Source organism: Argiope bruennichi, chromosome 11, assembly GCF_947563725.1.
Source record: "Argiope bruennichi chromosome 11, qqArgBrue1.1, whole genome shotgun sequence".
Taxonomy (NCBI): Eukaryota; Metazoa; Arthropoda; class Arachnida; order Araneae; family Araneidae; genus Argiope; species Argiope bruennichi.
Genome location: NC_079161.1, coordinates 97,838,172 through 97,851,416, shown reverse-complemented (window position 1 = coordinate 97,851,416; position 13,245 = coordinate 97,838,172). Strand labels below are relative to the sequence as shown.

At 31.3% G+C, this 13,245-nt stretch overlaps 1 protein-coding gene across 1 annotated transcript; it reads left to right on the top strand.

Annotated features, from left to right (window-relative positions):
* The first annotated feature begins 4,741 nt into the window (after positions 1–4,741).
* Positions 4,742–5,302, top strand: LOC129956778 (zinc finger BED domain-containing protein 5-like). Its single transcript, XM_056068721.1, has one exon. The coding sequence runs from the start codon at positions 4,742–4,744 to the stop codon at positions 5,300–5,302; it is 561 nt and encodes a 186-aa protein (XP_055924696.1).
* The last annotated feature ends 7,943 nt before the right edge of the window (positions 5,303–13,245 follow it).

The following is a 13,245-nucleotide window of genomic DNA, read 5'->3' as shown; positions in this document are numbered from 1 at the left end:
TGTTTTCCACCAACTCAGCTTAATTTCAAATTGGAAGCCCAGATTGTGGAAAAAAAATCTATTTCTTTAATTAATGCGGACAAATTGAGCGAAACCAGCGAATAAATAAAAAAAGAAACGTTATTTTCGTTTCATAATGATAGCCTTAAGCTAAAAATTATTAAAACATATAATTGCTTTTAGTTCAATATTTGTATCGTTTTCCATTCAAGATATCTTTCTTATATCTTCTGTAATTAATCGTTTCATTTCAGTTTATTTTCCTTTAATTTAAAACTTTCACGTAGCCAGATGCTACAAAATCGAATATGAATATATTTTCTTAATCTCATTCTTTTATATTTTGTTTAAATAAAATTCTTAAATGCGTTTTTTATTTGAGGTTTTTAATTTTGCTTCGTTGTGAAAGAAGTAAAATATATACTTCGAGTTACAATTTTAAATTCATATGAATAAGAAGTTATTTAGATAAAAAGAGTATTCGATTCACAAATATTTTATCTTAAAAATTTGGTTCTGTAAATTTTATCAATTTTATTTCTTCATTTTGACAAATTCATTTAGGATAATATAATGTAGGTAATATTTATTTAAAAGTGATGAATAGTTTAACAGAAAAAAAATATGATGCATTTGAATTTGTATTCTTAGCGTAAGTTTTTCTATCTTTTAATCAAGAAATATAAAATCCCCTAACTCCTGGAATACAATATAATTTAAACACTGGATTTGTCTCAGTCTATATGACAGTAAAATAATCCATTTAAAAAGGAAGAAAACTGGTTTCATTTTCTTGGGATAGAAGACGTCACGCAAAAATAAAGGATCACGTTAATGCCACTAAATTTGTGAATTAAAAAAAGTCTGTTATAAAGGTTGTCCCAAAATTAAAGCAAGATTTGAATTTGCCACCATTCGTGTAGTAAGTGTTTGTAACACTATTGAAAAAACAGCTCATAGGGTTAATAAAAATAGTGTTAATCGACAGAATGATGCGTTTTCATTGTTGAACAATATTTCAAAAATAATGGAAATATGGCGGCCGAGAGTTCGAAAACTTGTGAATTGGCTCTCTTATATAGTGGGATTTATCGCCATTGGATTTATTTTTATTGAGTTATTTGAAGTCAAAGGTCTATGCCAACACGCCTACAAGCATGTGTGAATTGAAGGAGAGAATTCAACGTTGCATCAAAGAAATGAAACCACATTTATGCATAATAGTCATGGAAAATTTCGACAAAATTGTGCGCATGCCCCAACAAAGCATGGATGCCATTTGCTTTACTTGTTATTCCAAACATAATCCTATTCTAGGAACTTTACTATACAATAAAAACATGATGACGATGATGTCGTGTCCGCGTTACCACGTAAAGAGTTTGCAATAGCTTCTGAAGGTAACGACTCCTGAGCATTCAAGGGCAGAAGTCTGACTTCTAGTCATGAAACACACACATTCGCTTGCACAACCCCTTTTTTCAGAGGGGCACATTCACACACCCCACAAAGAGAACACAAATGAAGAACAACCATGCCCGAACCGTGATTCGAACCAGGGACGCCCAGATCACGAGGAAGACACGCTACCCCTATGCCAGGACGCCGGTAATAACAATACAATACATTAAAGAAAAAAAACTGCGTTTTTTATTTAATTCATATCTTGGGTTAACACATTGTTCTGTTGTATAATGCTCCGCTTTTACTGGCCCTAAATTCTCAGCTGTCAAATGGTTTCTTTAATATTGTTGCCAACACTTAACTACATGAATGGTGGCAAATACAAATCTTGCTTTTATTTTGGGATATCCTTTATTTACAGGTTTTTAATTTTTACAAATGAATGTAATAATCTACTACTGCAAACTTAACATATTTTGGGAGACTATCACTTTTATAGTGCAATAACAAATAGAATCAATATCTGCATAATACAGAAAAGCATTAACGAAAGTTATCTCACTATTCAAGTTCCATAATGTTTATGCATTGACTATTTCACATTTTGAAAATCTATGCATTGACTCTTGAAGCTTTCGCATTGGTTGTTCAATATTTCATTCCATTTACATATGCAACTGTTTTGAAACACAATATTCTTTTGCTCTTAACAGAGTATCAATAAGTGTGTTTCATAACATTTTCAGAGGCAATATATGGAATGTAATTTGTCGTTATTTTTTCCAAAAATATTTTAATTTATTTTTCCGTGACTCGCTTTCGCAGCAGAAAATATAAAGCAATCAAATAATTACAGAGTCGTTCAGCCTTTACGTGCACTACAGAATAATTTTAATAATTTATGTAATATCTCAAGAATTATTCGTTATAAATTGCTCAGATTTATCATAAAATTTAGTTTTTAGTTTTACTTTCTAAAGTATTTATAGGACTCGAATGACAATATTTTACTTTGTTCCTGTCTATGCTTCAAAAAATTATGAAATCTTAATTATATAGTTCCTTTATCATTTTTTGCGAAATATTCTTGGCACTTCAACTTTGAAATAAATAAATCAACATTTGTATCTTCTGCTTTCCAAATCTGATTGAATGCTGAAGTTTTCAACAGAATAGTTTAGAAAAATCAACATTTTCATAATCTTAGCCAATCAATCTTGAGAAACCCTGTGCACTAATTGGGGTTTCATCTTTGAAATGGTCAATGAAGTGGTCTAAAATCGCCCGTTTTTATTGTATAGTAATATTCAAAGTTCCATAAATCAGTCAGTTTTAGAGACAGATTTTGTGCTACTCTTTTTATTTAAAATAGTAGCGTCTCATGAATATATTTTTTTAAATATGATTCACAGAGCAGAAAATCTTGATAAAAGCTAAACAGTCGTAATTTATTAGAGTATTTATTGAATCCAGTTACATAAAATATAATTATTTGCTTCATTTTGACCATTTTAACAAATATATTTCATACATAAAAGGTTTATAAATTGGCCCTAGATTTGTTAGATATATATAGAACTATGTTTGCCTTAAACAAAGCTGATTTATTGATTTTTATTATTATTTTAATAATGTAGATATACTAAAAGATCATAGAAAACATTGCTTTGCATTTATTTTTTAGAAAATATTATATTTCTTATTTATTTCATTTCACACAGACACATATGGAAAATGACACTTTTCTAAAATTGCAGTAATATTTAAAATATTTTTTTTTTAAATTTAAGCTTTTTTTTTATGCGATGACAACTCTTTGATAAAAGTTAATTTTTTCCCATACACAAGCAACGCGCTCGTGCAGGTTAAATTTCATTTTTATTTTGAGCGAAATAAATCGTTAAAAAAAATATAATAAACTTATTTTTTAAATCATTAAAAATAGAAATTTAATTTTTTGGTTTAAACAATCGTGTCATTGGAAAGAGAATTTTTTAAACTTTAACTTGATATAAAAATCAATTTGTGCTGTCATATTTTCGGAAGCTATAGCAGAAAATACCGAAATTTCGCTTAATTTTTCATTAATTAAAAATTCAAAACAAAAATTGCTCCGACTCCAAGTCTGGACTGTAGAGCATAGGTTCCCAAGTCTGGACTCTTCCGGACTCCAAGTCTGGTAGCTGTAGGTCGAACAGTCAGGCCTGTAGAGCATAGGTTCCCAAAGTGGTCCAGGTGGACCCCTAGGGGTCCATAGGAGACCACATGGGGGTCCACGTAGACATGAAAAGAAAGCAGGGGCTCACAAGTTGTAAGTGGGGGTCCACGAAAAATTTTCTGGTTTTCATAATAAAGAACAAAAATTTTGGCTTGGATTTACCTATCAACGTAGGCAGGTAGCATCATTCACTAGGTAGGTACTCAAAAATATTCGAGACTCAGTTCAAACACAGAATTGAATAGAACAACAGATAATAGTACAAGTGTACACCACAGCTCGAGACTTACAAAGTGCCGCCCGCTCTTCCGGGATGCTTTTTGAATGCAAAGGGATGAAATGTGACTTGCGCTGTGCTTGCAATCTACATTAGTATAAATACGAATGCCAAGAACAAAACGTTACTCATTTGTTTCCGGGATTTTGAACATAAAAGTGTGACTGTGAGTGAATCGATGTCAGTGTTTGCAGTGCCGGAAAAAGTAAGTATCTGCCTATTTGTTATACACATTTTTATTGTATATTGTAATTTATCAATCATATTATATTTGTTTTACTATTTGAGTGTAGTAGGTAGTTATGTAGTAAAAATTAAATACTAGAGATTATTCAAAACTTCTATAAACGAACAAAAAGCCGTGGAAGATTAAACTTTAGGTACCTAGGTACTTTTTGTTTAAAAATATTTATTTACGCGACGACGGCAATTAATTAAAAGAACGGTGTTTCCGCGGGCATTTTTTTATTGCAATAATTCTATTCTGTTGTGTTATAATAGCCATATTCTGGTAAAATCGCCTCAAAAACAAACATTTTTTTACAGGTCACAACTGATACGGAAAATGGCTGAATCTAAGAAGAAATGTCGGCAGTACAGTGTTGATTATTTCAAATTTGGTTTTCTTCCATCAACGGCAGACAAACGATTGTCCATGTGTCTTTTATGCAACAAAGTTCTGAGCAATGGCTCTATGAAACCATCGAAGCTCGAAGACCATCTAAGAAGGTGTCATCCTGAAAAAATAGGTAAAGATCTGAAATACTTTCAAACATGGAAGGAAAAATATGAAAAGAGACCTACCGTAAATAGTATGTTTGCTTCAACGTCTCAAAGTAACGATGATGGCTTGCCGGGAATCTTACAATATTTCGTTGCTTATAGCGAAATCTGGAAAACCGCACACCATCGGAGAAGAGTTAATTTTACCCGCCATTGAAGAGGTTATAAAAACTGTTCTGCACAAACCTCCATTTGACGTACTCAAAAGAATTCCTTTAAGTAACAACATTGTACAAAGACGTATTGATGAAATGAGCTGTGATATAGAAAGCTTCTTGTGTAATTATCTGCAAACCACTCGTTTTTCTATTCAATTGGACGAGTCTACTCTGCCTGGTAATGAAGCATTATTATTGACATATGATCGATTTGTTATGGACGAAGAAATCCATGAAGAGCTGCTATTCGCAAAAACTCTGAAGTCGGACACTAAAGGCGAATCGATATTTAATGTCCTGAGCGATTTTTTTACAGAAAAATCTATTCCATTTACAAACATTATTTCGGTGGCAGCAGATGCAGCTCCTGCCATGTTCGGGCGATATCGTGGGTTTATAAGCCATCTTAAAAGAATAATACTAGGACTAATTGAAATGCATGCATTTATACATCAGTTGTAAAATAATAAATATTCACAATTGACGCGAACAATATGCTTGAATGAGATAGCATTCAAAATTAATTGGAATTAGAAACATTTCCATTTTCTCTTTAGTTTGGACAGCTTACGTAGATGATAGATCTAGATTCACCCAATTCTTACAAAATTACAAGCCAAATCAGACCATTGAAATTCACAAAAAGCTGAGTCCAATTTAAATGTTTTAGAGGCAAAGAATTTGTTTAAACGATAATTTAAACTACTGAAAACCAATGCCGAGTTAAGTAACTTTTAAAAACTCTTACATTGGGAAAATATTTTCTACTGCCGCTGATTTGCTCACATTTGTTGTACATTTGGGGAACAGTGCAGTCGGATTCCAGCTTGAATTAAAAGTTCGCTTTCGCCATTGGAATTAAAATTTAGGATAAACACTCATTCAGAATGGGGCGATTAGGCCTCACAGATACACTACGCAATACGAAAAAGCATTTTCTGCTGACGTTAACGAGCTCGTAATGTTAATACTTGCTATTTTGTGAAAACTCGTTGCTTTTGATGCGTGAATAAAGTAATGGAAGATGCATTTCACTAAAAGAGGGCTCTGCTTATTTTCACTTATATTTTCGCCTTTTATTTCCCATTTCAATAAAAGGGACACTTTTCGAGAACTATTTGTTAAAAATGGGAAAAGGGGAGGCGAAAGAGGAAGTCATTAATTATATTGAAAAATAGTGACATTTTCCGGTTAGGATGACCAGCTTCAATTTCTTTACATGAGACTTATATCATTGAGAAACATATTTTAACATGTTGGGTACTGCAGATGCTATTAGAATGATGAATCGTATTTATTCGATATTATTCGATAATTTAATTTATTTACCCATGATCCATTGCAATTAAGTGATAACAGAGAACGGTGTCATCTTATGAGATGGTTTATACTGTGAATCATATGCGTGGATCATAACAAAAAAAAATAATGAAGAATATTATTAAATAATTATCGATTCCTGCTTAAAATAAAATGTTTATCCTAGTAACTTAATTGTAAATTCGTAAATTTCCTTGATGCATCCATACAATCAATGCAATAGTTTATGTTGGACTTAAACTTGGACTTGGGATATAAATTTAAAAATATATATATTCTATTAAATAAATTGCAGACAAACTCAGTGTTCATAATGATATGTCGCATCATGTGAGGGTTCTGCGCATGTGATATTTATTATACTGGTCAATTGTATTCGGTCCACAATACGCCTTTTTTTTTTCTTGCGGTGGTTGCTTTGGCAGAATCGTTTGTTATTACCGAGATTATTCCTTGTGATTATATTTGGTCTGATTTCTTATGAAATTTTATACGTATTTTGGCAAATCATTATTATAATAAAATGCATGTTAATTCCACTAAGAAGAAATATATTCACAAAAAATAAGGTATGTTTCTCTTTTCGTTTTTGAAGTAAACTGACTTTATTTATTCGTTTAACACATGAATCAGCGGTGAACGGATTAATGCAGGAGTTGGGTAATTTATTCACTAATACACTGCAGAAAACTTTTACAATATCAGTCAACTGTCAGAAATTTCAATACAGAGCAGGTGCGCAAGGTATATATTGGCTTGGAAGAATATCATATATATATATATATATATATATACAGTGGGTAAAAAAAAGTTTCCGTACGGAAGACTAAAATAAAAATTAACTAGCATAATTTCTAATCTTTGCTTTTTATCTTTATAAACTACTTATATATTGTTAATATGAGTCTTTAAAAGGGAGTTTCATAATAAATTTCTCTCTTTTACAAAACTCAGCAAGTCCGTTTGCAATTTTTAAGATAAATGACGAAGTATCATGCAAAAAAAAGTTTCCGTACGCGATATACAAATTCCTCCTGACGTGCTGTACAACTAATCCACAGTAAATATTCAAAGTGTGATGGTTTGTCAGAGTGAAGAATACGACTTCAGTGATTTTCACTCTGACTAAAGAACAGTTGTTTAATTCCAATGTTTCGCTGATCGTCTTAAAATGGAAATTCGGAAATCCATTCGTGAGTTAGTGATTCGGTTGCGAAAAAATGGATTATTTATGAAATAAATCAGTGAAATGACTTACAAGCCAAAGTCTACAGTACAGTATATTATTGAAAGTTACCGTGATGTGTAAACTTTTGAGGATAGAGATCGATCCTGAAGAACTCCGAAGTTAAATCGCTTGCATAAAATGAATATCATGTGTAAGGTACAAGATAATCCCACGGATTAATGCACCTCAAATTGCAGCTGACTTAACGTTTAGTTACAACATTAAATTCGCATCTTAAATTGCGAGAAATGTCATTTTGAAAAAAAGATTACAATGGATGTGAGGCCCTTAAGAAGCCTGTTATAAGTCTCTACTACAGAAAAAGTATCTCGAGTTTATAAAGAAGCATATAAGCAAGCCTCCATCTTCTTGGGAATCGGTCCTTTTTTAGTAATGAATCAAAATTGAATATCCTTGAGTCAGATGGTCGAGTTATGATCTGGAGGGAATCAAAATAGCATATGTGACTTAAGAATTTATGTTGTTTGTTTGTTTCTTATGGCACTTGCCACTGAACTGTTACGAAGACAGCGATTTAAGCCTGAGGGGGACGTCTCTTATTTTTTATAGCAGCGCCAACTAGAGCCAAGAGTTTTCTCACGCATCATTCATTCGCTTGCACAATCCCTTTTTACAGGAGGGCACATTCACACATCTCACAGATAGAACAACAACCATGCCCAAACCGGGACTCGAACCCGGGACGCCCAGATCACGGGGAAGACGCGCTACCCCTATGCCAGGACGCCGGCAGAATTTATGTGGAACTGTGAAACACAGTGATGGTTGGAATTTGGTATGGGGATGTATAAGTGCTGCTGGTGTCGGATATGTATGTTTTATAAAGGGAAATATGGATAGGTACATACATCTTGACATTCTAAAACAAAACGTTTTAACCAATGCAGATAAACTGTCCCTTGGAATGTACTCTACTTTTCAACAGGACAACGATCCTAAGCACACCTCCAAGATTTGTCAAGAGTAATGTCTCTATAATGTTAAAAAACAGCTTCATAGCCCTCTCCAGTCTCCCGATTTAATTCTTATAGTACATTTATTGGAAGAAATCGGTCTTGAACTAAAAAAATATGACACAAAGAACAAGTATGGACTCAAAAGGGTCATTCAAGACATTTGGAGTAGTATTTCTCTAGAAACAACAAAAAAATGATGGGGGTTATGCCACAACATTTGAGAGAAGTGATAAAGGCCACAGGAAGGTCTACCGATCATTAAATGCAAGTTGGTCAGCATGAAAAAGGTCTTTCACGTAGCATGTAACTTTTTTGTTCCTCCTTAGTGGCATTTTTTTATTCTTTCAATTTAAGTATTTAATTTTCTTCATAGTTTTTCCTTTATAATATTCATAAATAATAAATAAAATTGAGTTAAACCAATTTTAAAATTTCCAATTTCATAACAAAATATTTTGTGCCAAAAATTAAACTTTTATTAATAGTCATAGCTGCGTACGGAAACTTTGTTTTCATAATTGGTTATGAGAGTTATTATATGGTTATTTTATGTTATTGTATTTTGCTTATTAGTACTCGTATTCTTCTAATTTTTGTTTTGTTTCTTTTCTGCAAAAATGGTGTATCTCTTAGGCCTAATTTCAAGGGATTTTTTGGTCACGATGAGTCAATACTGTTGGACAAAATAACCTGGATTCCTTACATAAAAGATCCCTTATTTTGAATCCCTGCCTGAAAATGACACTTGAGAAAGTCTTCAGGCCGGATACTATATATATATATATATATATATATATATATATATATATATATATATATACAGGGTGGTCCAAAAAAAACTTCCCCTATATATGAAACCCTAGCGGCCTATCCGCTGAACCAATCGAACCAAAATTTCAGACATGGTTGTTTGAAGGTATGCGCTGGAGATTGTGATGATTCTAAACAAAGCCCAATGTGTTCGACCAGTGCTGTAACAACACTTTGGTGATAGAGTCATCTCTAGTAACTTTGCAGTTTCGTGGCCACCGCGATCCCCCGACTCACTCCTATGGATTTCTGGTTCTTGGGTTATCTGAAACCTAAGGTGTATACGCTTAGTCCACGAGATGTGTCAGAATTGCAAGATGCTATAACGTGAAGTTATGCAGATTCCTCCTTTCATGTTACGTTTGGCATTGTTGTCCACAATCTCCCGAATGCAATGCGTTGTCGCCTGCAAAGGTGAACACGTTGAAAACCTGTAATTATAACTTTCCATTCCAATAAAAGCTTTTTTTCTCTTTCCTCTCTGTGTTGTCATTAGTCCTTTATAATGCTCTTCTTTGCAAATGATTTATGGCGGCAATTTTTGTCACACGCTAATCGTTCCAACGCCATTTGTGGTTTTTCAATACGCTGATCAATTTGAGCAAGGAAAAAGTGGGTGTTGCCATTCGAAAATTTCAAAATTCTCTCACTGTAAAATTTCAAATTTCTTCACCGTTTGTTTAGAATCATCACAATCTCCAGCGCATACCTTCAAACAACCATGTCTGAAATTTTGGTTCGATTGGTTGAGCGGATAGGCCGCTAGGGCTTCATATATAGGGGAAGCTTTTTTGGACCACTCATATATATATATATATATATATATATATATATATATATATATATATATATATATATATATATATATATATATATATATATATATATATATATATATATATATATATATGGCTTTATGAGGATTATTTTCACTCAAAATAAAGGGAAATTTGCAATAGTTTATGTTGGACTTAGTGACCTATAGACACGTGGAAAAGGAGTTGTATTTAAGACGAAATCAATGATTATAGCGCTGTTTCAGTGTATGGATTTCTAGTAAAACTGGGTCGCACTTGTGTTTGGAAGGGATTTTCCTATGCGAAGACAAATATCATTTTCAGATCTTTGAATATGGATGCTTAATAAAAGTCAAACTTAGATTAACAAGCATTTCTTATAACGAATAATTCGCATAACAAGCAGAACAAAATTCAAAAATAAAAACGCGGATTAGATTAAAGAGCAATGTTTCACGCAACAAACAGCAAGGAGACGCCATGACGTCTCATTCTGAAATGGTATATCTCAATTTGTATTGAGTTTATGTTTGAAAATAATACTTCCAATGGCATTAAAAAATGTATTACAATTGAAAAATTAGAAAAGAGTTGAAGTAATTTTTTAAGCATATGTTTTATGCAGTGATGGTATTGTTACGATAATTTACAGTTTTAAGATTAATCTCAATCGAACTTTATTAGGATTAATTAATTGTTTACACTTAATTATTTGGAAAAATGAAAAAAAAAATAGTTCAATATTTGAAAAAACGATAAGCAAAATAATAGATGCACATATTCTGTACTTAATGTAAATTCTACATAACTGAAGTCATATTACATATACTTAGATGCATATACACGTAAGAGAATCATTACTGTATTTAGAGGATCCCCCACGAGCTCTAATGACACCCTTGCAGCGATCTGGCATAGAAAAGTTTCTACTTCTGAATCTATCTAAATGTAATCTTGACTAATTTCATGGAACCAGTTCCTACTAATGCTTTTTTGCGGTTATATAGTAATATCAGGATTTTAGCAGCAATTTTCATACACATTATATTGTTGATAATTAGTTCCATGTTTAAGCTGAAAGCTACTATTTTTCATTTTGAGTTTTGTTGTGCCTTTTTTTAATTCTTTGTGAACATTTTGTTGTGTTTCTATCTCCTGTGCTCCGAATTTTTTTGAATATTCCGGGAACAAAGCGTTGCGTTCCATTAGCTTGGTTTTTGAACGTGTCTATACAACTGATTTCCGAAAGAATAACGTATGATACTGCCTCCATCTTAGTCAATAAATATAAAATAAATACGGCAGTCAATTTGCTTAGAAAAGGCGAGATTAAATTTATCAAATACAATGCATAAAAATTAAATTTCCCATCCGTATGCATCTAAGAATCCGAAAACAAACGTTTTTAATACTTAAAACGTGCTACATTTTATAATTTGAATAGAGTCAGGGATAATGAAATCATTTCTGTGCAAAGATTTGGATTAATTTGCATATATAGTTAAGAGAAAATACATCTAGTTTGCAATATATTAACAAATAGAATTTTCTTTATTTACTATTATAAAACATTGAAATTAAAGTAATCTTCGAAGCGATTGCATTTAATTTACTTTTATAAACTAAACTACATTAGTTATAAAAATAATATCAAGTTTTGTATTCAATTTAACATTTTATATGAAATCAAATACACTGAATTAAAATATAAAAAAAATCACTTACATTCGAATTTGTTAACAAAGTATCTCTAGAAAAGAATAGACATTTAATTTTTATGTCTCACAATCTTTATTGAGCTAAATAATAAAATGCATTCTAAAAAAGGCAATTTTGCTTCAAACTAAAATCTGCATTTTAAATTTGTAATAAAAGAATCATTAATATAATTGGAGACTTTCCAGAAGTGACACATGCGTACTTTGTACATTATATTATGTTACTTATTTTCTATGTTTCATTTTCATAACTTTTATACAGTAGAGAAATACATTTAATATGAATTAAACTTTCGAGTCAATTACAATAAAACATTTTTATTATCCAAAAATAAGAAAGTTTTTTTTTAAATATATAAGTTCGTAACTTATATATTTAAATTTATTTTTACAACATATCCATTTATTATAACTAAAGTATGGATTTTATAATTTATAATAATAAATGCATACGTAAAGATTTATTTATTAAGTGGTATATTCTGAAAATTTTTATAAATAATTTATTATTATAAAATAATCGCCAAAAATGATCACAATAAGGTCACTTAAAATATTTTTCATGTTGTACCTATATTTTGCACTATTCTTTATTTTCAAATTCTCTTTGAAACTTTGAATGTACCTCAAAATTGAAGTTCAAGGAAATTGAAGTTATATATCAACCATAAAAAATGCGGGTAATGCCAATGGCAACCTATGAGTCTGAAAAATAATGAAAATCGCACATCAAATATAAAAAAAACTGTACTGTTTCGAAGATTTTATTTAATTTCAATAGATTATACATTTTCAATTCTTAACAGCATGCTAATCCTATATAATATGATTTTAACAAATTTGACTCTTAAGTACCCTATTCTTCATTCAAAAATCATTATTTTGAATCCAATGCCATCCAAATATAAGGAAATCTGAAACTGTACTGTTATTTTTCAAAATATTTTATTATGCTGAAAGTCAAATTCGATTGTTCATATTTGCTTTAAGGGTTAATATTTGTTTTAAGGGCATGGTTGTTCTTCTGTGTTTTTACCTGTTAGGTGTGTGAATGTGTCCCCCTGTAAAAAAGGGGTTATGCAAACGAATGTTAGACATGAAGTAGATAAGTCGTACTCTTGGTACTAGTTGGAGCTACTGAAAAAAATCAAGTGACGCTCACTCGGCTATAATCGCTGCCAAATAACTGTCAGTGGGCTTGTAAAGTGCCATGAGTCACAACAACGACATTAAATGGATTTCATTTTGCAATATTTTCTTATTCTCTTAAAGAAATTATGTCCTGCAAAATGTAAGAAAATTAAATAATGGAATCTGTTTCATTTTTTTTGTAAGCTTGATGGTTCTCAAAAAAGCAAAGGTAATCCTATAAAGAAGGGTAAGCATCAAAACGTTAAAGATCATTTTCATTGTTTTGTTGTTAAAAGCTAATCCTTCGCTGGGACTTGAAATAGAGAATTTTATGAAAAAGTCTTTTTTTCTTCTTATATATTGAAAGATTAAATGTTGAATATATCAGATAAAAGTATCTAATGTAGAATTAATTGTTGTAACC

Excerpts from the sequence above, each read along its gene's own strand:
- LOC129956778 (XM_056068721.1), top strand. The coding sequence starts at position 4,742 with ATGATGGCTTGCCGGGAATCTTACAATATTTCGTTGCTTATAGCGAAA.